The sequence below is a fragment of the Parus major genome, chromosome 5 (assembly GCF_001522545.3).
Source record: "Parus major isolate Abel chromosome 5, Parus_major1.1, whole genome shotgun sequence".
Taxonomy (NCBI): domain Eukaryota; kingdom Metazoa; phylum Chordata; class Aves; order Passeriformes; family Paridae; genus Parus; species Parus major.
The window spans coordinates 14,338,187-14,360,773 of record NC_031774.1 but is presented as its reverse complement, the minus strand read 5'-3'; the positions used below and the strand labels follow the sequence as shown (position 1 = coordinate 14,360,773).

General features: G+C 43.5%; 2 protein-coding genes across 9 annotated transcripts in view; both read right to left on the bottom strand.

Annotated features, from left to right (window-relative positions):
• Nucleotides 1-1,130: 1,130 nt before the first annotated feature.
• Nucleotides 1,131-7,278, bottom strand: LOC107205625 (tumor necrosis factor receptor superfamily member 26-like). The gene is given in 9 exon segments (XM_033514976.1): nt 1,131-1,282; nt 1,285-1,347; nt 2,492-2,526; nt 3,512-3,601; nt 4,237-4,304; nt 4,883-4,994; nt 5,141-5,272; nt 5,906-5,996; nt 7,206-7,278. Coding segments are annotated over 9 exon segments (684 nt in total). The 5' UTR covers nt 7,263-7,278; the 3' UTR covers nt 1,131-1,246.
• A 1,654-nt stretch (nt 7,279-8,932) lies between these two features.
• Nucleotides 8,933-22,587, bottom strand: part of OSBPL5 (oxysterol binding protein like 5) — a 181,394-nt gene continuing 167,739 nt past the window's right edge. For all 8 annotated transcript variants that reach the window (XM_015630224.3, XM_015630225.3, XM_015630227.2 and 5 more), the window contains 8 exons: nt 22,036-22,133; nt 19,936-20,025; nt 17,727-17,863; nt 13,909-14,094; nt 13,233-13,371; nt 11,965-12,082; nt 11,261-11,363; nt 8,933-10,272 (listed from right to left, as the gene is read on the bottom strand). In XM_015630224.3, the coding sequence (XP_015485710.1) occupies nt 10,137-10,272; nt 11,261-11,363; nt 11,965-12,082; nt 13,233-13,371; nt 13,909-14,094; nt 17,727-17,863; nt 19,936-20,025; nt 22,036-22,133 (1,007 nt within the window). In that variant the 3' untranslated portion in view covers nt 8,933-10,136. The remainder of the gene's footprint in view (nt 10,273-11,260; nt 11,364-11,964; nt 12,083-13,232; nt 13,372-13,908; nt 14,095-17,726; nt 17,864-19,935; nt 20,026-22,035; nt 22,134-22,587) is intronic.

The window sequence follows — 22,587 nt, the reverse complement described above, 5'->3', positions numbered from 1 at the left end:
CTGACTCTCCACCTCCCTCGCTGTTCTGAATGCACTGAAATACATGCAGGGTAAGGCTTACAAGTTACCTCCACAACCACCACAGGAAACTTTTCCTGATGTTCTTAATGTAGATTGCTGCTTTTTCCTCTCTAGGTACAGAAGGTAGGCACCCCTCCTAGAACAGGAGGGAATTAAATTGCCTTGCTGCACCTGAGCTGCTTTAACAGCACCAGGGACCTCAAGCCTATTGCTGTGTCAAGACTGATGCTCAGAACTGTCAGCTCCGTGGAAGTGCACTACTTTGGGCTGGCTGTGGCTGGATTAGCTTTCCTAACAGATTCACAAACTATAATCAGTTGAAAGAAGCCAGTGAGCACCTGTGTCCATTGCATAGCTTTTGTGAGGGGAAGCCAGCAAGAAAGGCTCCTCCCTTCCTTTCTTGCATTGTCAATTCATTAAACAAGCATAGCCAGGGAGCACAGCACCAGCTGCTCAGCATGAACAATACAAGCACAAAGCAGAGAAGCATGTCCAGCATGACAGGTAGTGCTAAAGCTGGCAAGCTTTAGGAATAGTTTGTTAGATGTAGAAAATGAGGATAAGGAGTAACTGTTCTGCCCAAGACTTGTGTTTATTAAGGTGCGGTGTCCTTGTGAGTATAAGCCAGAGTTCTTGCTGCTTGCACAGGGTCAGTGACCCACAGGTGAGACCACAATGTGGTCAACATGCATAGGCAAAGATGTGAGGGGGAACCACCCCACATATCACACATGCAGTTGTACATCATTCTCAGTGAAAACACTTTATATTTAAGAGTATAAACACATTGAAGACAATCTTTTTATATAGGATAATTCTTAAACAGGAATCCACATGACTGAAAGAGCACAGCACAACTGTCACTTTTGTTTCAAAATCCAGCATCAGCTATTCAAGTATCAGCAGTTGTTGGGGCATTGGAGCAGTATGAATTCACTGGTTGTTTGGAAGGGAAAGTGTGTAGGTGCCAAAATACTCGGTCTCAGGACTGCATCAGTGTAACTCTGCTTAGCAAATAAGCTCTTACAGCACCATGAGCACTCCAAGTGCAGACTTTGCATCTGCCTGTGACACCTCTTACATGAGAGACAAGTGGCACCATGCACCAGTTTGTAACTGCATCATTCTACAACCATTTTATTCAAATTAAAGAAATATTATATTTGCCTATTCCTATGCTACAGCATTTTGACCAGTTTTTTTTTTCATGTTTCTTCATCAGCTTCTACAAATGGATGAAGTGCTGCAAATCTGGCCAGGGCGTGAGAGGAGACTCAACCCAACAAAAAATGTGGGATGTTTCACATATTTGAGCCACTTATGGACCTTAAGAAAGAAAAAGAACAGAGTTTAGGGTGAGTCTTTGAACAGCTCTTTAAATTCTGTTTCTTCAGTCTTTGAGTATTTTTGACATAAATAATTTGAGCATTTAATTACTCAAAATATCTAATTAATTACATTAGAAAAGAATGCACACACTGGGTGGGCAATGCATTGGTGAGGGACAAGAGAAGCTCCAGGGAGAAAGAAGTGCTGCATGCACACTGTGAGAACAGCCTAGATATTGTCCCTAGCTCCTCAAGACTAACATTTGTTGTGTGAAACTAAGACTTGAGTTAATTTTTGCCTTGTGGTGCTGGTAGGGATGTAGCTTCTAACTAGAGAAGCTAAAGACAGCTTATATTTACTTTTTCCGGTTTTGTATTTCTATCTTGCAGAATTCTAGACTAGCAATAGGTTTTTTCAGACTCAAACAGTAGGGTTCTGAAATAGTGTTTGACTACAGGATACCAGGGTGTATCAAGTTTCAAGTTGGAACATATGACAGTAGCCATTCTCAGCTGGATAAGCCTTTTGTAGGGATGTACTTTGGGACTGGTATGCTCTCAGCCCAGAACCCCTCCTCTTTTGGGACTGCTTACAACCAAGAATTCAGACTGTCAGGTCCTGGTCTGGAGCTTATGTCATGAGCCCAAAGGCAGGTAGACTCAATTACTACTGGATTAGGAATGGTTAAGTCTTGTGAACAAATAATTTAAAGTCAACAATGCAATGAGAACTCGAATACCACCATACAGGTAAACAATAGCTGCCATCAGTTGTGGAATACACGTCTGAAGCAGCAAAGAAGAAATTAAATAGATCAAAGTATCACTTGGAGACAGTCTGAAGCAAAAACTTGCAGCTAGTCCAAGTTTTTTTCCCCCACTTCCAAAGCATCCTTGTCACAGGCTCTGAAATGTTTCCAAGTATTGACAAGGCCAACTGCAGCAGACACATGCAGTTACTGAATACATCAGGCACTTGTGAATTAATATCTGATCTTGTATGAATCACGACTTATTGCATCACAGGAACACATCCTACCAGATATCTACAACGAAACAAACATTGAGGGCTATGTTTCAAGGTACAATGAGGCTGTGAACAATTAGACTGAGATGAAACACTTGATTCATCACATACTTACCAGACCTCCCTCTGCATCTTCACCAGTTGAGGCAGCTGAAAACCAAAATCAGTGTTTAAGAAACTTACAAGAATTGCAGCAACTTAAACATGGCTGAATTCACACAAGATTTATATGCAATAGAAAATTTTGTAACACAGCCAGATCTTTTAAAAGCCATTTAGTTTCTTTGACCTGTCATACATTTCACCCTTATCTTCCACCAACAGCACAACACTGTGCCTTAATACAGAGAAGAGTCCTGTCTAGTAAAATGCAGACCACAAGATGTAGTTTGGCTTTTAAGCCAGTCTTGCAACCTCCTCTATGCCAGCTTTTGTTTCTCAGCATTTTCATAGGCTATTGAAATACAGAAGAAAAGGCAGAAATCTTTACTGCAGTACAATCAGTAAGACATGATTTGAACAAACTTAGCATTTAAAATTCAGAATAATTTTCAATATTATTTTAAACAAACTAGTAGCAAAAATACTTTAATATACAATAGTGGAAATAGAAGTTTCCAAGGAAAACAGCTCAGTTTCCGCTAAAAAATAAATTCATACAGGACTTATCAGCCTAACATTCACTTAAGATGTTCAAGTGACTAAAGGGTACCAATTTGTAGAAAAAAAAATCTCCACAGCCAAACACAGTGAAAGTAATTAGTGATCTAATTAGTTGCTACTTTTCGCCCCATGCATCTGAATCCACACACAGGTTTTTCCTCTTTGCCAATACAAGGCAAGCAGATTGGAGAAGTCCTTTATAAGGACCTTACGACAATCTTGCTTTGAAGCAGAGGCATCTGTCAGCAAGATAAGAAAGTTCATAGTTAAGGATTATGAATCATGCATTTTATTTACCAAATTAAATTCTTCATTTCACAGGACTTGCTAATTTCAATCACACGCTAAATGAACTAAAAAAAAAGCTTAAACAGGTCCCCTGAAAGGCAACACAAGAACCAGGGATAGCCCCTAGTGCTCACTTTGCCTAACCCTGGAAAGCAAATTTCATGGATAATAAGCAAGTAGTTACCTTTATTACACTTCAGCTTTATAATAACAGCAATTAGCAGAACCAAACCAAACAGAAACACCAGAATAACCCAAACAAGAGCTCCTTGCCCTGCAAAGTAAGAAAAAAAAAATTAGTACTGAAACACTCCTCCAAAAAGTTATTCCTTGCTGTCCTAGAGAAAAAAAACGTAAGCCCAGAACTAATACAACAACCCAGATAGCTTGTCCTGGAAAAGGCACTGGGATTCTCAGCTGCCCTGAACATTTGAGTACTTGTTTGCACTGTGCATCATGCACACATGCTCCCAAAGGCAACAGGGACTTGCAGAGAAATGCAATACAACTCCTACAGGGTTTTCTGGAGAGACACTTAAGGGGAAACAAGTATGCAAAAGGTGATAGCAAGCTTCGGGTGCTGTAGCATGGACAGTGTGTGTTCCTGGCAGAAGAAGCTACTCCAGGCACAGTAAACATACTTGCACTATCCATGACTTTCAAGTGTGTCACCCTTGCAGCTTGAAGAACCAGGCAATACAGGTAGCTTTTCACCAAGTGAAACACAAGATAGTCTATCCTTTCAATCCCTTTGAGAACTTATCTCTAGCAAGTAACTCCCAGACTGAAATGCAGCTGCTGTTAAATATGACACAGTAGTTGAAACCACTGTTTTACAGACAGCTCTAGTGTTATTAGCTTGAAGCCACAGACCCAAAAACCAAGCTGAGTGGGATTTGTATACTACACCTTGATTGGGCAAGCTTGGGTCTGTAGCATCAGTGGAATTCGGCACAACCTCTTTCCCATCCGGATGCCTGAAATGGATGATAACACAAAACTGTACCAACACTTCCAGAGCAATACATAGCTCTGTCCAGGCCTGATTATTTTTCAGATAGAGCTTAGAACCATGAATGGAACATGCATAAACTTTGATAGAAGTGCACTTTTAAACAATCCAAGATAAGACTACAAGATAAAATAAAAGCAAAGCAGGTAAAATTAATGTGTGTTAGCTTCTAAGTGGAGGGAGATAAGAAAAACCACCGAGTACAGGTATTATTCGTGTACAGCTAGTTTAGTTCTAACATCCTGAGATTTTGAGCTGGGTGCCAGAAAGTTCATTCAAGTGTGTTTCTGGGGAAATACCAACCTGAATACATGAAAAATCCAAGTTTACAGCCATAAGCAACAAGCACAATGACACACAAATCAACATCTTTCTAGGTCTCAGCATCACAGGTTTTGACATTCAAAATGTAAATGCATGAATAATGCCATTGGCTTCAGGGCAATTAATTACAGCCTGATGACATGTGTTAGCTATTGGCACAGATTGGACCAGAGCTCTAACATTTCCTAGAAGGAAAATAGTACTTATTCTCAAACTTACATTTCACTGTTTCTCTGACATCTTTCACAGCCCTCATCAGCACAGAAATACCCTTGTTTGCACTGGCATTCAGCATTCTGTGTCAGAGTACAGGATCTCAGTGTTATCTGATCTAAAAAGAAAATATAAATTAGCGAGAGCAAAAATTATACTCAGGCCATAAAGGCAATTTACTTTTAAGTTCAATATGCTCAATGAAGACCAGGTTTTTCCATATCAAAAAAGGGAAAATGGTTAAGGTTTCATAATGTTTGGTACCCTCTTTGCACTGTCTGCAAGGCAAGCATTCCTCCAAGCTGTTTGCATGGGGAGTAAAGTCTTTTCCTTCTTTGCAAGGGTCACATTTTCCTCTTAAATGTGAAGCATTGCAGTGATCAGCAACAAAAGTACCTGTGGAAGAAGAGAACTGGCAGCAGCAGCAGCAGTCTCAGGGAATCTTTTGACAAAATACTAAGCCAGGATATTACAACACAAATTCAACCCTTCCTTGCATGCACACAAATCGAGCAGTACAGGAGAGTCAGGAGGCACATTTCCAAGGATGAGACAATTGCAGCAGCTCAGGGAGCCATGTAGACACACCACTGCTGAAGGAATGGGGCAAGCTCAGGGAGAATTGCTTTCAATAAACTTTTTTTCTCCCACCTAAAAGCACCAGTAAGTTTCTGATACTAAGAAGAGGTTTTGTCTTGGTACAAAACTTGTTAAATCTGCATGCATTGTGCAAGGAGGAGAGAGCAAAACCATACTGAAGTTTTGCCTATGGACACAGAAATATCAGAATTCCCCTCAACGCCATCCTTTGTATTAACTAAATTACCGCAAACACAAGCAGAGGCTTCCTGGCTTGATGCCAAAGCACCTCTCCCAGTCATCAGCTGTTGCATTAAGGGGCTCTCACTTGAAAATAGAGCCCAGCCTTTAGAGCACTGAGAAGTCATCACAGCTTCAACCAGGCTTAGACTTCCACTAGATGCAATCTAAGAAACAAGAGCTATCAGCTGGAACTGCGCAAAGTCTTACCTGCTTCACAAAATACACAGCAGAGACCTTGATGGGAGTACTCTGTCTCCCCACAGTTCGCTTGGGCTCCAGGCATCGTCAGTAGCATAACCTATAGCAAACAGGCAGCTAGAGTGATTCATCCTCCCAGGAACACGATAACTATCTTGGGGATTAACTTGTAAAGACTTGGAAACACATTCAGAAGTTTATGGGAAGCCACAGAGGAAACCCAAACTAATTTCTGCTAAGTGCTGCTCACTTAGTTGTCAGCAGTAATTGCCAACACAAAGCTGGGGTTAAGGCAGCACCATGCAGTGGCTAATGGGTTTCAGGCAACAATTGCTAAACATTCCTGCCTCCATATAAACTTCAATTTTCTCTCCACTAGCTCACTGCACTTGAACTTCAGACTCCAAGGTTTCTGCGTTGTGCATTTGTTCCTTTCCCCATCTTTTTAATTCATTGGAATCAGTGCTAGTCTTGCTCATGCAAACTTGAGGAAATGCCCTCTCATCCAAGACGTCTCACACCTCCAATCTGAGCCTAGAGAAAAGTTGTGTCATTAACAATGCGGGGGAGCACTGGGTATGATTTTTTTCTTTTCTTTTTTCTCTTTTTGGGAGGAAGAATCATGCAAGCCATGCACTCCTCAGCAGAGCTCCTGTGCCAGCAACAGGTGCCTCTAAAGAGCGCAAGCTTGGTGCTGGTACACCTGAGTCACATCCCTCACGAGACACACGAAAGAAACCTCTAGAACAAAAGCAGGAGGGGAAGAGGGGGCCGCCGAGCTCCCCGTCACTAATTGCCAACAGCGGGTAACTTCTAAGCTAAAACCAAGAGGATCCCGCTTTTTCAACTCTCTCTTCGGTAGACTCAATGTCTTCCTCGTAACTGTGGGGAGCCGAGAAAACTTCTAATTTCACAGTTAAAAAGCACAAGGACCATTAAAGAACTCACCTCTTGCTTGTAATTTTTTTTTTTTTTCCAGAGGAGAAAAGGAAGGGTGACAGTGAGTGCATTAGGGAGGGACATGGAGGCCCGCTACCTGCTGCCATTCCCTGAGGGCTCTGGGTTCACAGCAGCGGCGCTGCCGCAGGAAATTCCCCGAGACACCAAACACGAACAAAAAGTTCGGGAAAGTTACTAAAGTCTCTTAAAGAAGAAAAGGATAGAAAAACCCACAAGGCTCCTTCACGCTAGAGCAAGACTTTTTTCCCCTCAAAATACGGGATTTGGGCTCTGTCTGGGCGGCGGGCAGGAGGAGGACGAGCCCGTAGGGCAGAGAGCGGCCCCTGGCAGAGTCCCACCCGGCACTCACCGGCAGCGGCAGCAGCAGCAGTCCCACCGCCCGCCCGGCTCCCATGACGGCGCCCATCGCTTTGGCAGCCTCAGCTGAGCCGAAGCTTTTATCCCCGCGGGAGGGGCTGTGCGCACGGGAGGCGGGCCCCCCCCCGCCCTCCCGTCCCACTCTGGGATGCACAAAACCCGCCTCAGAAAACAGCCTCATTTGTTTCCCCTAAACCTCAGGCGCTGGAGGGCTGCTCACCCTGTTCACAAAAAGCAGAGTGAAAGGCTGTAAGGAGAATTTTTCCAACACTGAGCAAACGAAGTGCATGTAACTGGGTGTTCTAAAGCCTTGAAAGGGTTCCCACGTTTCTCCTCAGCGGTTATTCCTCCTAGAGAAACAACGTTTCTGGCCATGATTTTCCACAAGAATACTTTTCATTTCCTATGTGCGTGTATCTGGCATGTAGGAATGTTCACCTCCAGATGCTGAAATTGGATTAAAATTAATGGCACAAGGATTCATAGGCTGTTCCTTTTTGGATTATTGTTTAACCTCTGTGGCAGCAGCCCTAAATGTTGGAAACTCTTCCTCTGCTGATACTTAATTAGTTTGTGAATGTTGCTACTTTCTCTCACTGAACTGCTGCTCTTATGTAACTTTATTTTATCAGCTGCAAGTCCTAGTGAAAATTCCTGTGGCTCCGTAGCTTGGTAAAACTGAAATAATCCAAACAATTTCCAGCACTCACACTGAGAACAACTGAAGCCTTCCTGCTCAGCCCTGCTTCTCTTTGGTTCAGGGGAGCTTGGGTTGTTTGAGTTTTCTTCTGTTGTTGTTTGGTACCCATTTCCCAAAGCCAGGTTACAGATGTACCCAAGGCATGTAAAATAGCCCTACAGAAGTGGAGAGGCTCCTCTCCATAATTCAAATACATGTCCCAAAGCAGGATGAGTGTGATGAGGAAGGCTGTGCTGGCAGGCCAGAGATGTGCTGATTTGCTGAAGTATTCAAAGGAGATATGTTTCCACAGTGGATATGTTCATACAGTTTTACATCCTAACACTTGGATGTATCCCAACCAGGAGCACTTTGAAGCCACATACTTCTGGCAGGCAGAGGCAACTCCCCCTCACTGAGTTTTACACCGTGTAGCACAGGTCAGACTTCCTCAGAAAGAGTAAGTCTGGATGTAAGAAAGAGTAAGGACTAGGATGATATCCTTCAAAAAGGCACCTAATCTGGATCAGTAATGTTGATATTCTTCAAGGATGTTTCCTCAAGGGTGAAGAATATTTTGGTTTTCTGGAGACTTTTGCCAATAACAAAGCCACTCCCACCCATTACTATTTGTGGTAAGTTTTCTGAATGTCAACTTCCAGATGCTGGCTCTTACCCTGCCTGTTCATATCAGAGAGCTGAAGTTCTCTCTGTTGAACAATCTGCTCACTATCCTCAAGTCTTTGATATAAAGGTTTTCTAAGTTCAAGACAAGTTTGTACATTTCCATGTACAACAGTGAAAATCAAAGGAACCATTTCTCTTTCTGTGGAAGTTGCTACAATTAGAAGACAATTTCAGACAATTTCTGACAATTTCAGCCAGAGGGGTATAAAACTGCTCTTGCTGTTCTAACCTGTGACCTAGGTCTGACATTCTTGGAGGCAATTTCCTGTTGATTTTCCTCTAAAAAGTGATTTACTTGTAAAATACAAGCATCAAACACAAACCCCAAAATAATTTGTCAGATAGACTGCCACTGAAAGTTGTGTGTAGTTTTATTTCAACATATCAAGCACAAACAGGTTTCCCCTAACTGGGGAATATGACGAGGAATGTACTTAAAAATTTGGAAACATTTACATTGAAAGATAGCCCAGAATGGCACCACCACTAAGTATTTTAAGGCTGTATATATAGCAGAACTTACCACTTGGAACTACTTCAGGCCAGAAAAGAAAGGCTTAGTATTGTCTGCAGTCTACAGAAAATATTGCAAATCTTTAAAAAATGGTGTAAAATAGGAAGACTATTAACAGGGTTGAACAATGCAGTAGCAAAACTCTCCCTTTCCTGACCTTTGACTATAAATGTGCCTAAGACTGAACACATGTACACCTACATCGCTCCCATCCTTCTCACCTATGCTGGGGCAGTGGATTTCTCTCTACAATGCTAGTGTGTGGTATTATAAAACAGCCATATAGCAAATAATAACAATAATAGTAAGTGACCATGTTTTACAAACAGGCGTGCGTGTCTAGCATCACACTCGATGGGCTAGACCCAGGACACCAGTCAGCTCCGTAACCAGGCGAGGAGCTTTCACTGGATGCTTCCCATTTCCTAAAGAAGAATGGCTCTAGGAAATTGTGTATATTTACAGTTTCTGTGGAATGGAAAATAAAACACATCCTGAGGTCCCATTCTGCGTGGGCTGACTAAACAGATCATGACTTAATATCCTGGGGCTGGATTTTTTGGACCAAGTGTTCTCCCTCCTGTAATTAAAGGCAGCCGGACAGGCACTGGACATCAGTTCTTTACAGCTCCTCAGCTGCTCTCCCTCACTCCTGGAGCTATAACCCAGGCCACCGTGGCTTTTCCAAAATGTTGAGGTGATTACCATTTTGGGGTTACCAATACTGCTGGGTAATTATTAATTGCATCAGAAAATGACAAAACATAGAAAACAAATTGCACAATTAAAGCTACATTTGGCTTCAGCATTAAGGCCCATACAGGTTAAGAGGTCCTTGAAGATGTACATGAAAAAGGCAAAAATTACGTAATCTGCAGGAACAAAGTTTTGCAGGTTCCTAGGTCCCTTTTTAACCTCGTTTTTCCACTTCCTTCCACCTCTGCCATGTTGGTTCTAAAGTGCTTTGGTGCCTCGCTGGGCTCCTTGCGTGAGTGGCCCCCTCCTGCAGCCAGTGATCATTATTGCTGCCAAACGTAGTGATTTTATTTGAAGACGTAATTAATGAAGAGTTGACACGTAAGAAAGATGCAAAGGAGAAACCAACAGCGAGAGTCCAGGAGGAAGCTTTCAGAAGAGGCCTTCCTGTGGAAGGACTTTTTGTTCAGAGCACTGAGGTTTCTGCAAAAGAAAGCAATATGATTATTTGTGTTGGAGAGAGGTGTGCCTTGACACATGTGTGCCATATACCCAGAATTTCCACACCAGGAGGGATCCCTGTAATTTGTTGACACCCTCAGGGGCAGAGCAGTATGCCTCCACAGATTTTACCTCCCTCTTTTTAACAGGAAGATCAATGCTTCTGGCTGCAGCTGGTTGGCATGGGAAGGGCACAAACCACAAGGAATCTCTTCATCCAGCACCCACTCATAACCCTGTGAGTTTAACCTACTCCCTAACCTTCCCAAATGCAAGGCCTGTCCTGGACACCCCCAGGAGCTGCAGGGATGCTAAAACCATATCACCAGTGACTCTGGCATCCAGAAATGGTAGGCCTCATGTGATTCCACCTCACTGAAGCCTTGGGAGGGCTGGATAACACTCCTCACCCAGAGAGGATCAGGGCTCCCTGGATCAGAAGTAGCAGCTCATACCTCCCCACAAAAGTCTGAAGGGCAAAGCCCTCTGTCAGCAGCAGGTGTGGTTACTGCTTCCCTCAGATGGCAACCAGCCATTTGTACGAAAACTGGAGTTTAGTGATTTTCATCATGGAGCCCAGTTTTTTGGGCCACATCCCTGCATCTCCATAGCAAACAGGAAATTCCCAACATGATCAACAAGAAGAGACACCTCACACATTCTTGCCTGGCAGAGATTTATTTCAGCCAGGGTGTGGATCAGCCCTTTTCAGGACCTTGAGCTGTGGAACATGCTGAGGTGATGCTTTTTGCCTACAAAGGCAGTGTTAAGAGGAAGAGATTTCCTCCTCACTCTTTCAAGCAGAGTGTGGGTTTGTATTTCTGGTGTGTTAACTGGTTACTTTACCTACAACAACTTGTACTGCACTCCTGCAGCTCACAGAGACATTCCAAAGACCATAGTAAGGAATTAAATACACAAGTTATCTTTAGCCCATTAAAATCATTGATTCATGTCAGAAAATGGTTACCTGTGTATGTCCTGTTGGGCTTTCTGTAGGGATAAGACAGCTGAGTGAATTTCCTTCAGGTGATTCATTTCTTTCCCACACTGAGTGCACAGGCTTTCAAACCCTGTGGCAAAGTATTGAAGGACAATTATGTTTTGCATCACCATTCTGGTGGTAGTGATGAAACACAACACAGCAAGTGGGTGGCTGTGATCTAATTGTCACTACCAGGGGGGACACTTTCAGAAGGAAACATGGGGAAAAGGAAACAGGAAACATAATCTTTCACCCAAAAGACCCAGGCCACTGTAACTGGCCTCTCTGTGACTCTGGCTCAGGGTGTTTCTTGGTCAGCTCTAAGGAAATAACGCTCCCCAGCTGAGGGGAGGAGAAAGAAGCACTCACACCTGCCCTTTCTCACACACATTCAAGGTCATCTCCAACAAAGGCAGAGAAAAGAGAGAGAAACACAGCCCATTTCCTATTTGTTGATTGGAATGACAGTGTTTTTTTCCAATTTTTCCAGGAGTTGGGAAGTCCTTGTTGTAAAGCAGAAAGAGAAATAGCACATACAGAGAACAGAAAAGCAGAACATTCTCTGTGCTGCCTGTGGGCTGTTAGCCCATGGTATTAACTAGGCCAGGAAATGTCCCAGGGCTGGCTCAAGAGTTGAAGTACCAAGGGAATAACATTAAAGCCTAACCCAGCGGCACCCAAATACTTGCCATCATCATCTGAGAGCTCCTGCACTGACTCTGGCGTTGAACAGCTGCTCTCTGTGTTCTGGCTGTGGTTGGACGGCTGATCACTGGTTTTGCGGCGCCGGCAGTCCTTGGCAGACCTCTGGATAAAACAGAGATTAGAAATGACAGTCTCTATCACACTGAAGATGTGTGTGTTTGCTTTAAACAATTTGGGGTGCTGGGAAATATGTGTGAGATTTGAAGTTTGATTGCTTCCTCAGCAATTCCTAATAGCTGGACTCTGGCAGCTACTTAAGGAAATTATACACACGACTCATACAGAAGCATTTCCCCAAATGACAACTTTCTTAAGACATCTATCCAAATTATTCTTCTTGTAGCTTTAACTGACACATACTATGGATGAATCTTACAGTTCCTTTGCTGAGTTGTGTACCCAACTCAGTGAGGTACATAAGAGAAAGTTGGAAAAGAAGAAAAAATTTGAATCAAATTCCCCAGCAAAGATTTTTCAGAAGGTGCATGAAGGATCTAAACATTTCAGAATTTTTATGCCTAGTTCCTTGATGCATTTTGGCAAGTTTCTCCCTCTCTCTCAGAGGAGTAAACCAAATACATTGATTCAAACTTCTCACTACAGGATCTGAAAAGCAATGAACCTCAACTTCCCCACTACATCAGAGACATTCAGATGTGGAGTATTATAAAAGAAAAGTCTATGTACATAATAGGATACAAGTTTTTCAGTGTAATATGGGTTATACTTCTCTAGTTTAGCAGCTCTACATTTGCAAAGTGTGTTATGAATGACATGTATTACTCCAGAGATAAAAGCACTGAAATAGGGGAGTATAATCTCTGTTTAAGGGAAAGGATGGAAAGATGTTTCTTGTCTTATCTGAGAGAGTGGGAGTGATAAAGGCTGATGGCAAAGGTTGAAACTGAAGTCAGGGGATCTGAGTTGTGCACTCCAAAACCTATGGGAAGTTTTCTGCTTTGGAAACACTGAACAGTGAAGTTCAACTCAGTCACGCGCAAAAATTCAGTAAGAGTCACTGTCACTAACACTGGGTGGAAGAAAAATGCCAAAATTGATAGAATGAGTCAATCAGTAATTACAATTCTTTGGAGCTAATGATGATATAATACTGCAGGTCTATGCTCACAAGCTGTATTTACCCAAGACAAAACTTTCAGCCTATGCTGTGCTTACATGAAAATGCTGTAGAAAAAGGGCTGTGTGTCTAAATAATCATGAAGTATTACAGTCCCCAAAACAGGCTTTTTACCTTGTGCCGTGTGATTTGATTGTTTATGCATGTTGCTTTGTGGTTTGACATCCTTGTGGATAAGTGTCTTTCCATTGTCTGAAGTATTCCATCTTTCTCAAATTGAGCAATGTCGTTCAAAGGATCCCAAGGTCTTAGACTTTTGAGACCAAATGAAAAAAATTCATCAGAAAAGCAAGAATCCCACATTAGGTGTGTTAAGCCCAATACACTAATTCCACATGCATCAGGGCAGGCAATCATCCCTGACAGTAGCCAGACTTCCCAGATGCAGTGACAGGACTAATTGATAGCTCCCTGCATATTCACAGTTCCTTGAAATAGGTGAGGGGGTTCAGTCTCTAGAGGCTTTGCCCTTCTTGCCCAGGGGAGGAGAGCACAGTAAACTGCTCTGAACAGTGCAGAAAAATCTCTGCTAAATGATTCTGCACTTGATTATAGCAACAGGAATTTATATCAATGGCATAGTGGATTTTCCATTTCCAAGCCCTCATTTCCAGCTATTCCCAATTAGTATCATGAATATGTATTCAAGTGATGACATGGAGATCAGAAAGGGCAAGCTCTGGACATAGTTTTGGGAATGACAGGCCTCCAGTTACAGGTCTGTAACCCTGCTGCATCCCTAGGAACTCAGGCAGTGAGATGTGTTGGGAGCCCCAAGCCCAGCACTCACTCCTCGTATTTGTAGCGCCATTCATTGGTCCCAGCATCGTGCTGGAACAGCAGCGGTTTCCATTCCGTGCCGCTTTCCCTGCGCTCCCGGGCGGCGTTCCTCTGCTCCTCTTCCAGCACAAACTTTTCCTGCGTCGCCTTGTGTTGATCACCCTTATTTATTGCACTGGTAACATGCTGCCAAAGCCTAGGAATAATCAGGGAAGGAAGTTAAACCACCTTAGAACCAACAATGTATTTTGCCAGCTGGAACTTTAGAGCAGAAACTTGTCAGGTCTATTCATACTCCAGTGGAACAGTACAAGGATTGCTCAGCCTCTGTTTTAGCTTGTAAGTTAAAGGAATTGAGAACAGCAACACTGAATGCTGTATGAGCGACTGCTGAAGGAACTTTCTCTTAGATAACATCACCTACAACAATTATTAAATTTTTCATTGCTGAGTCATAAGGAAGTTGTGTTCAACTCACTGGGATCCACAGCCTCCTTAGAAGTGATTGATGGAGAATCTGTTCTGTTCCTCATCCTTTCAGGCAATTCTGTTTAGAAGCCTTTATGTCAATGTCATCCCCAAAACAATGGATTTATATTTAAAGTTTAGAAGCACTGGAAAATGAATTTATGAGCACATCTTGCAGCTGCACATGCACCTCCTATCTGATTTATAATCAGATCTGTGGGAATCTGATTCAATCCATAAGCAAAAAGCATGTCCTCGTGCTTACAAGCTGCAAGCACCAACACTTGTTTGCAGCTGCCAAAGCATACATGATCTGTCATAAGAGCTGTTCTCATTGAGCATCTTCCCTGGAAAGAGGATCTGCCTTCTACCAGAGGAAAATCAGTATTTTTTTTAATTATAGCCAAGCTGTGATCAGCATCTCCACAATTCCTCTAATCAGAGCATTTTAATCTTCATTTCAGATTGGAAATACTTCTGAGACAGCAGCTGGCCCTCCCTAAACATGGTGCTTTAGTGCTTAGAATGTGCACAGGACATCCAGGCTGTTCCAGTATTCCCAGCTCCACAAAACACCAGTCTGCCATTTAGAAGATGAATTCATTATTGCATTTAATTTGGAACTTGCTGTGAAGCCCTTAATTTAAAAGTGATCCTGGAGCTTTCATTATATTTCTAGCAATATACATTAACACAGCACTTCCAAAAATGCAGCCTCTTTGATCGACTGAACACAGAGCAATGCCTTCCTTTCATTTTTAACAAGTCATTTCCCCATTTCTGAGTATGAATCTTTTCTCCCAGAAACAAAGGAAGGAAACTCAGTAATGGAGATTGGAGGACTGAAATAACAGCTGGAGAAAATGTTGGGTGGTGTAAAGCCTGTCCTAAGGAATGCAGTGGTGTAAAGAGTGAATCCTCTAACTCTATGAACCTTAGAGGGACAGCACAAAATTGTTTGACAAGGGCAAATTATTCCATCAAGAGCTGCATGTGTCAGACAGTGAGACCCTCCACAGTGAGCTGCATGACAGTATGAGCTTCAGACATTCTCCAACAACTGTGAAAATAGGCTATTTTCAGCACTGCAGAGAAGACTAAGCAATTTAGGTAGAATATAACCTGGTTTAGAAGGCAATTTATTCATGCAACTGTCAGCATACTAAGGAGCCTGGTGGAATGTCTGTTAGGGATCTCTGTAACTTCCCTTTTTGCCTCCTTCCCTTATGTGCATGTATCATTATTAATCTCTGACGTAGCAAAGGGAGTCAGTCATAAACTCTGGTAAACAGAGAACTGGAGATTCTTTGCCCACAAGAACAAGATTCTCTAAAATAATATTCTTCTGAAGATTAAGAAATAAATTTACTGCAGTCTTCCCTGCTCTGCAGAGTTAACAAATCTGCCCTGTAAGTTACAAATACAGACATTATTGCCCTTAATGCCTACTGCTGTCCAAACTTAATCTTCATGTTTTTTTATTTTCATGCAATTCCTTTCTTTACCTATAAAAAGGGTAATCTTTTTAGGATGATGTGATGCAACACCAAAATCAGATGTCCACAGAGAAGTGGACAGTGTAATGCAGAGCCAGGCAGCAACATCATGTGCTGGCTGGAATGCTGGCTGGTGCTAGCTGACTGTAGTGGAGAGGAAGCACAACTAATTTCTTTAAAGACAGCCAGCTCCACATAACTTTCTCAACACATAATACTCTTGCTCAACAAGTTGTGCATTATTCATTCCTGCCACTTGCTAAGTATATTGAGTTTGCATGGCCTGGTTTTTGGCAAGAGGGTTCCAAAAGAGGTGGCTTCTGTGAAAAGCTCCAGAAGCTTCTGATGCCATCATTTCCACAACATCTGGCAGAGTCCTGATGGCTCCAAATATGGACATGCTGCTGGCCAGTGCTGGGACAGCAGTAACACCTCTGTGATAACGTACTGGGGAGGAAATCAAAAGAAAGGTTGTGGCACAGTTTTAATTGTGGCCAGAGAAGAGTGGGGTGAGAACATGTGAGAGGAACAGCCCTGCAGATACCAAGAGCAGTGCAGAAGGGGGAGGAGTGCTCCAGGTGCCAGAGCCCAGATTCCACTGCAGCTCATGAGGACCATGGTGAAGTGGCTGTTGCCCTGCAGCCCTTGGAGATCCACAGGGATGCAGAGATCCACCTGTGGGTGGATCATGGAGGAGATCCACACCAGAGCCAGTGGATGCCTAAGTGGAAGCTGTGACCCTGGGGGAGGCCCATGGACCAATGCTGCAGCAGTTTGGAGAGGTCTGCTGCCTGTGGGATGGACTCACATTGCAGCAGTTTGCAGAGAGCTGCTGCTCATGAGATGAAGCCATGTTGGAGAAGTTAATGGAGAACTGTCTTCTGTGGGAGGGATTCCACCGTGCAGCAGTGAAGGACACCTCTCCCTGCCTCTCCCTGAGCAGCAGGAGAAGAGATGAGTGATAAACTGACTAAAACCCTGACCCTCCTGTATCTTTGTGCCACTGGGGGAGGAGGTAAAGCTGTGAAGGAAGGAGGGGTAGAGGGAAGGTGGTTTTAGGGGCTTAGTTTACTTCTCATTATCCTGGTCTGATTTTTTTAACAATAAATTTATTTTACTGTTGAGCCTGTTTTGCCCTCAATGGTAACTGATGAATATTTTCTCACAGTCCTTATCTCAACTCATGAACCCTTCATTAAATTTTCTCTCCTCTGTCCAGCTGCAGAGGAGAGTGAGTGAGCGACTTTCGTGGGTACTTGGCATCTGGCCAGGGTCAAACCACAACACTGAGTTAAGTGCCAGAACTACATTTTTAGGTAACCTAGATCACCCTACAAAGCCTGGTGCAGACTGCATTGGAGATCTCATCTGAGATTAGGTTGACTCATCTGAGGCAAGGTAAAACATCTGCCTAATTACATTCATTCATAAAATCCTGTCATGTGGTTCAAAGTACTGCTCTGCGGATGCCAGTACTTTCCACAATTCCTACATCTACTTTAAGAGCTTGTGGTTGAAATAACTCTTCTTAACAAGATATCCAACCTCAGGATGACATCCTGCCCTTTCATAAAATGTTCCAGCAGTTACAGAGATCTCTGGAGTCCAGGTGGGATTGCTATTTTAAGCAGATAAAATGTAGCCTCCACTATTTCTCAGCCCAGGTCTATTTCAGAGCTGTAATTCATAGAAATCCTCCAGAGTTAATAGTCTGGAAAGAAACAGGTAAATGGCTGGGTAATATGTGCCGACAAAGCAGGTCACTGTCTTTCCAGGACCATGCTGAGGAACTGGAGGAGCCCTGCTGATCAGAACCCTGCTCCCAGGAGAGAAGCAGCAGTGAGATGTTCCCTAAGCTCCCCACCTCTCTGACTCAAAGTCCATCTGCTCCTCAAACAGCACAATGTGGCGCTTCAGTCTCTGCCTCCGCACTTCACTGGTCGGGTTCCAGAACATTTCTGTGTTCCCATTTTTCAGCTCATTCATATGCACTTCTCCATCCTGAAAAGGAAAACTAAGTCAATTAATGACAATCAGAAAACTAAGGTAGAAATTAGTCCCGACAATCAAAGCTGCTCCTGGATGATGATAAGGGATACCTGTTGGTTAGGAGGCTTTCCTCCTCTTGCCAATAAAATCTCACTGAACATTTCCTGAAGGTTTCTGAAATGAATGAGGCAAGGCGTTGCCAGAAACAGTGGCTACGTTTATCATTAATCAGAGTGGAAAGGGACCTGGTTCCTTCTATTAAGTCTTGTCCCCAGACCTCACTGCCCACAGAAGCCCTAAGATTTTCTTCTTTCACCACTGTTCTCTCACCTACCACCCAGCACATATAAACACGATCCCCGGCTACCTTTTCCAAAGTCTCCCTCAGGACTTCCTCTCCCATATTCCAATATGCTAGTTCCAGGACTGATCCCAGATCTCCAAGAGACCCCCAGTGTGGATAGGATGAGGTAGGCTGGAATTATCAAGCACCACTACACGCATCTCTAACAAGCATAAATACAAGCACTCAGCTGCTGTGACCTTAGGGCTGAGAAGCATTCGGATTCACTTCCCTTCTTTATACAGGTAGGTTTTCAGGTCCTGAGGCAGACAATTTACTATTCAGATACAAGGATTTCTGTCAGGAAACTGGATGGTGTCAGAGAAAAGCCAGGAGAGCAGGCCAGTACTCCCAGTGGTGAGGGAGGAGAAGCAACACTGTCCCTACTCCACTGCAAGGCAGCCCCTCTATTCACAGCACACAGCTGAAAGCAGCAGCTTACAGAGCCATTTAACTTCTTTCATACATCACTACAGTTTTGTGCACTACAAGCTACCAGGATAAAGATCAGGGGAGGAGTGTATAAGCAGAAGGTTGGGCACTGAGCAGCACACAACTACACGGCTCAGCAGAGCCCCTGAATGACAGGATTTCATGGGTGGTGTTGTCAGGACCCAGCGCAGACAAGCTACTCCACAGTCCAGCACAACTCACCACTGACAGGGCTCATCCTGCAAGAAAAGGAGCTCAGAATGGAGCAAATCCATTGTACATGCCTAGAAAGGGTAAATCTCCCAATTTCAAAATGGTCATTAGCTTTTTATGTACAAAGACAGATCGCCTGACAGAACTAATCCAGTACCAAAGGCTACACCGTGGTTAGGATCTCACTATAGTAAGGGCTTTATCCAGGCACATTTCACCTGGCCTACTTTAAATACCTCCTTCAGATGAGACAAATCTTTTCTCAGAAACAGTAATTTCTATAGACTGGCAAGGGCACATAGGCCAACTACAATGATGATGTAGATGCCCAAATGTTGCTCAAAGAAATACCCAGATGTCCAGCCCAAAGCCAAGGTTCACTGCTTTTGTTTCAGGTAACAGGAGTTCCAATCAAAATTAGACTACATCATTCACTATGCAACTTTATTGTTGTTGAATTTTGGCTTGAGGCTGGCTCTGAGTGGATCACTTCTGGGTGAACAAGGGTGCCAGGTGCTCTGCTGACTGTTCTGAGCTGGCTACAGAGATAACACCCTCACTGAATTGGTGTCTGTCCTTTGGCTGATGAACAGGGTAGTAACTGTGTTCCACCAAAAAGGTTTGCTGTGAAAATAATGAATTCAAAATCCTCTAAGCTCTTCCCTGATCCCGATCTAACTGGGGAGGTACTGAGCACACCAGACAAAAGGCAGCCTCAGGCTCTTTGCAATTACACCTAATACACACTGTATCTCCTGCCATCAGTGCTTGTCCTAAGCCTCAGACCCTAAATGCAGAACCATTGGCTTTGATGGAGAACCCCCTTTGTTGCTCCCAGCTTTCCCAGGCTCTGGAAGTGCAGCTCCCACTGCGGATGGATGGGACTACTGAAGCATGAATTACCTCCAGAAGTACCAGAGAGGTGTGGCCCAGGCTCTGCTAACCTGCATGCCCTGGGGCTGGCAAGAAGAGGCAGGACAGAGCCCTCCCAGCACCTATTCCAGTGCAGGGAGCCTGCCAAGGGCTGCCAGCCCTTCCCGGAACCCTGCAGCCATGGGCTCCTAACCTGTCAGCAACATCGATTATCAAATGTTACCCAGTGTCCAGTGAGAGTCGCTAGCACTTCTTCTCCACATTTAATCTTCCCCGAGATTTGATTAATGCTCGTGCTGCCACCGAAGAAGGGCTGTCAGGGGAGAAGAGAAACAGCAAATGTGGTCAGTCTGGTGAGGACTGGAAGGGAGCCAAACACAGAGGTGCAACAGGAGGGAAGGAAAGTGCAACTGCTTGACTTCCACTGTTCCTGAGGAAATGCAGAATGAAATCTAACATGGATTCTGTCTGTCTCACATTGTGCCTCCTCCTTCCTTTTGTTTGTAATTCCACAAACACAGTAGCTGCAGGTAGGGAGATAAGCCTTGAGGCGCATTAACTCTCAGGAGTGCAAGGCCTCATCTCTATTGGAAAAACACTTATTTATTGTCAGCCAGATACCAGGACAGGTGTATGTGAACAACTCCTTCCCACTGTCCAGAAGCACAGCCTTTGCACCCTTGTCCAAAGGAAAGGAGCAGCACTTGTGGCGACTGTTCCTGCTTATGGGACAGCAACGCAGTGTGGCACTGCTGATGACTTCATGTGTGTCAAGTCTCCAGTGTGAAGAAGCTCTGGTCAGCAGCAAAAAAACCCCACAAACCAAAGAAAAAAGGTATTTCCAGAGTCAAGGAAAAAAAATCCCAAAACAATGAAAAATTCAACCCATCTCCTGGATGCCAGACACAGGAAATTCCAGTTAAAATGTGAGCAGCTCTTCTATGCACAGAACACATCTCTTCAGACATTTTAGCAGGCATTTTCTGACAACATTTGTGCAGATAAACTTGTGTGTGTGTGTGTTAAATAAGAAAATAAACCCAAATTTCACACAACACCCATGGATAAAATAATCACATGCATCTCAAGCGTCAATATCAATCTCTGCAACCCAGCAGAGAACTGGTACATATCCAAATTAAAAACAGAGTTTAGGGGTTTACCTGCAACTTCCCACAGTTCTATTGAAAGAGAAAGCTAGAAAATGCTTAAAGCAGAGCATGTAATTACATCATGGGGACATTTCTGAGACATGTTTGGATAAATCATACTGTTTTCAAGCCAGAAAAGGACTTTAGGCTCTAAAGTAGTTGTAGGTTTGAGATGACTCCCAGGTCAGGGAAATATCCCACTGACCTCAATACAGTACACCAGGCCTATGAGAAGAACAGGCTCTAAAGACAAGTATGTGCAAATGTCAGGGAAGTAAATGAGGAAAGAGCTCCCTTTGTAAGGGCAAATAAAGATAGAAAAATATTACTGCCCTCAAACAACTCACAGTTTGCAAAAGGTTCCCCTAACTCCAGTGATCTCTCACATTTATGTTGGCTAAGGCTGCAACTCTGAAGTCCTGCAATCTCTCAGTTCTTTCATTTCATGCTCAGGCAAGAAATTGTTTGCTGGAGCAGAAGAGAAATGGATGCTCCTTAAAAAGCAAGTTAATTGCCTCAAAAAAGTTACATGTTATCACCTTCCCTCCTAAATTTTAACTTATGTAATAACAGGAATGTTCAAATATGTCTCCATTTTGTCTGCATACCATAAATTTGCATTACCAGGCATTCCAGGGGAAGGAGTAGCTACATGAACAAGTGAATACAAGACTTGCCAGCCCCTCAGAATAACCTGCCTGACAACTGGCTCTCACCTTGCTATCAGGGCAAGATCCTGTAGCCCTGAGAAACACAAGGTGCAACTCACCATAACGCCTGTAAGATAAGAGTACAGATGTGATGGCTGCTGGAGAGCTACCCCAAAGATCCACATCCTAACTTGTCTCCAAGTTCTTTGTACACTCACTGTATTTTGCAAGCAAAACTAATTATCCCAGACTAAACAGAAGCTACAGTTTCAGAACAAAATTTGGCCAGTAGCCAGCTGCAGTGAAAAAGTCAAGTAAAACTAAGGCTTCCTGAGGTCAATTTGGGTTGGACGAGGCAAAAACTGATGGTGGCAGGGTGACACCTTCTCTCCAGTCAGGCCCTGCTGTGGTGCTCACATATATTGCTGGTACAGCAATGATCTGGTGTGTATGGTCAAACCCTGCCTGGGGCACAGGGACAAGCCTGAGACCCACTCAAAATGGGGCCACAATGTATCTTACCTTTAGCTTGAATTCCAGTTCGGCCCTGTGGTTAGTTTTCTCACAGTCAATGGTAACCTTCCCTCCAAGCTCCATTGTCATGGTACCATATAAAAGTCCTGAAAGGAAAAAAAGAGGCTTAAGAGAGGCCCTAGTGGAAGCAACCTGCTTTCTCAAGTCAACCTGGTTCTTGCTGACACACTGTGAAATTCACCACTTGGCTTAAAGTTTTGAAAATACAGAACTGGAGGTTTCTAGGAAGTGGCTGTTTACTGTAAGCATGAAGAATCTCCCCCTGAGTCCATATTCCCCCTTTATAACACCAGTTAGGAAACAGCTTGACTCATGGGTGCACCTGTGGCAAGCTGAAAGTGGGACAGGAAAAATAAAGTTGTAGCCAACAACCTCATTCATACTAGTGCTTAAACAGACCTAGTCAGTTCTCTCAGGTGCTTGAAGAAGAGAGAAGCTGTAAGAGGATTTACCAGAGTCTGGGAGACTACAGATCATGTAGAAACTTTTTATGTATGTTTACTATTTGCTGAAGAGGTCTTTTGCAGAAAAAGAAAAATT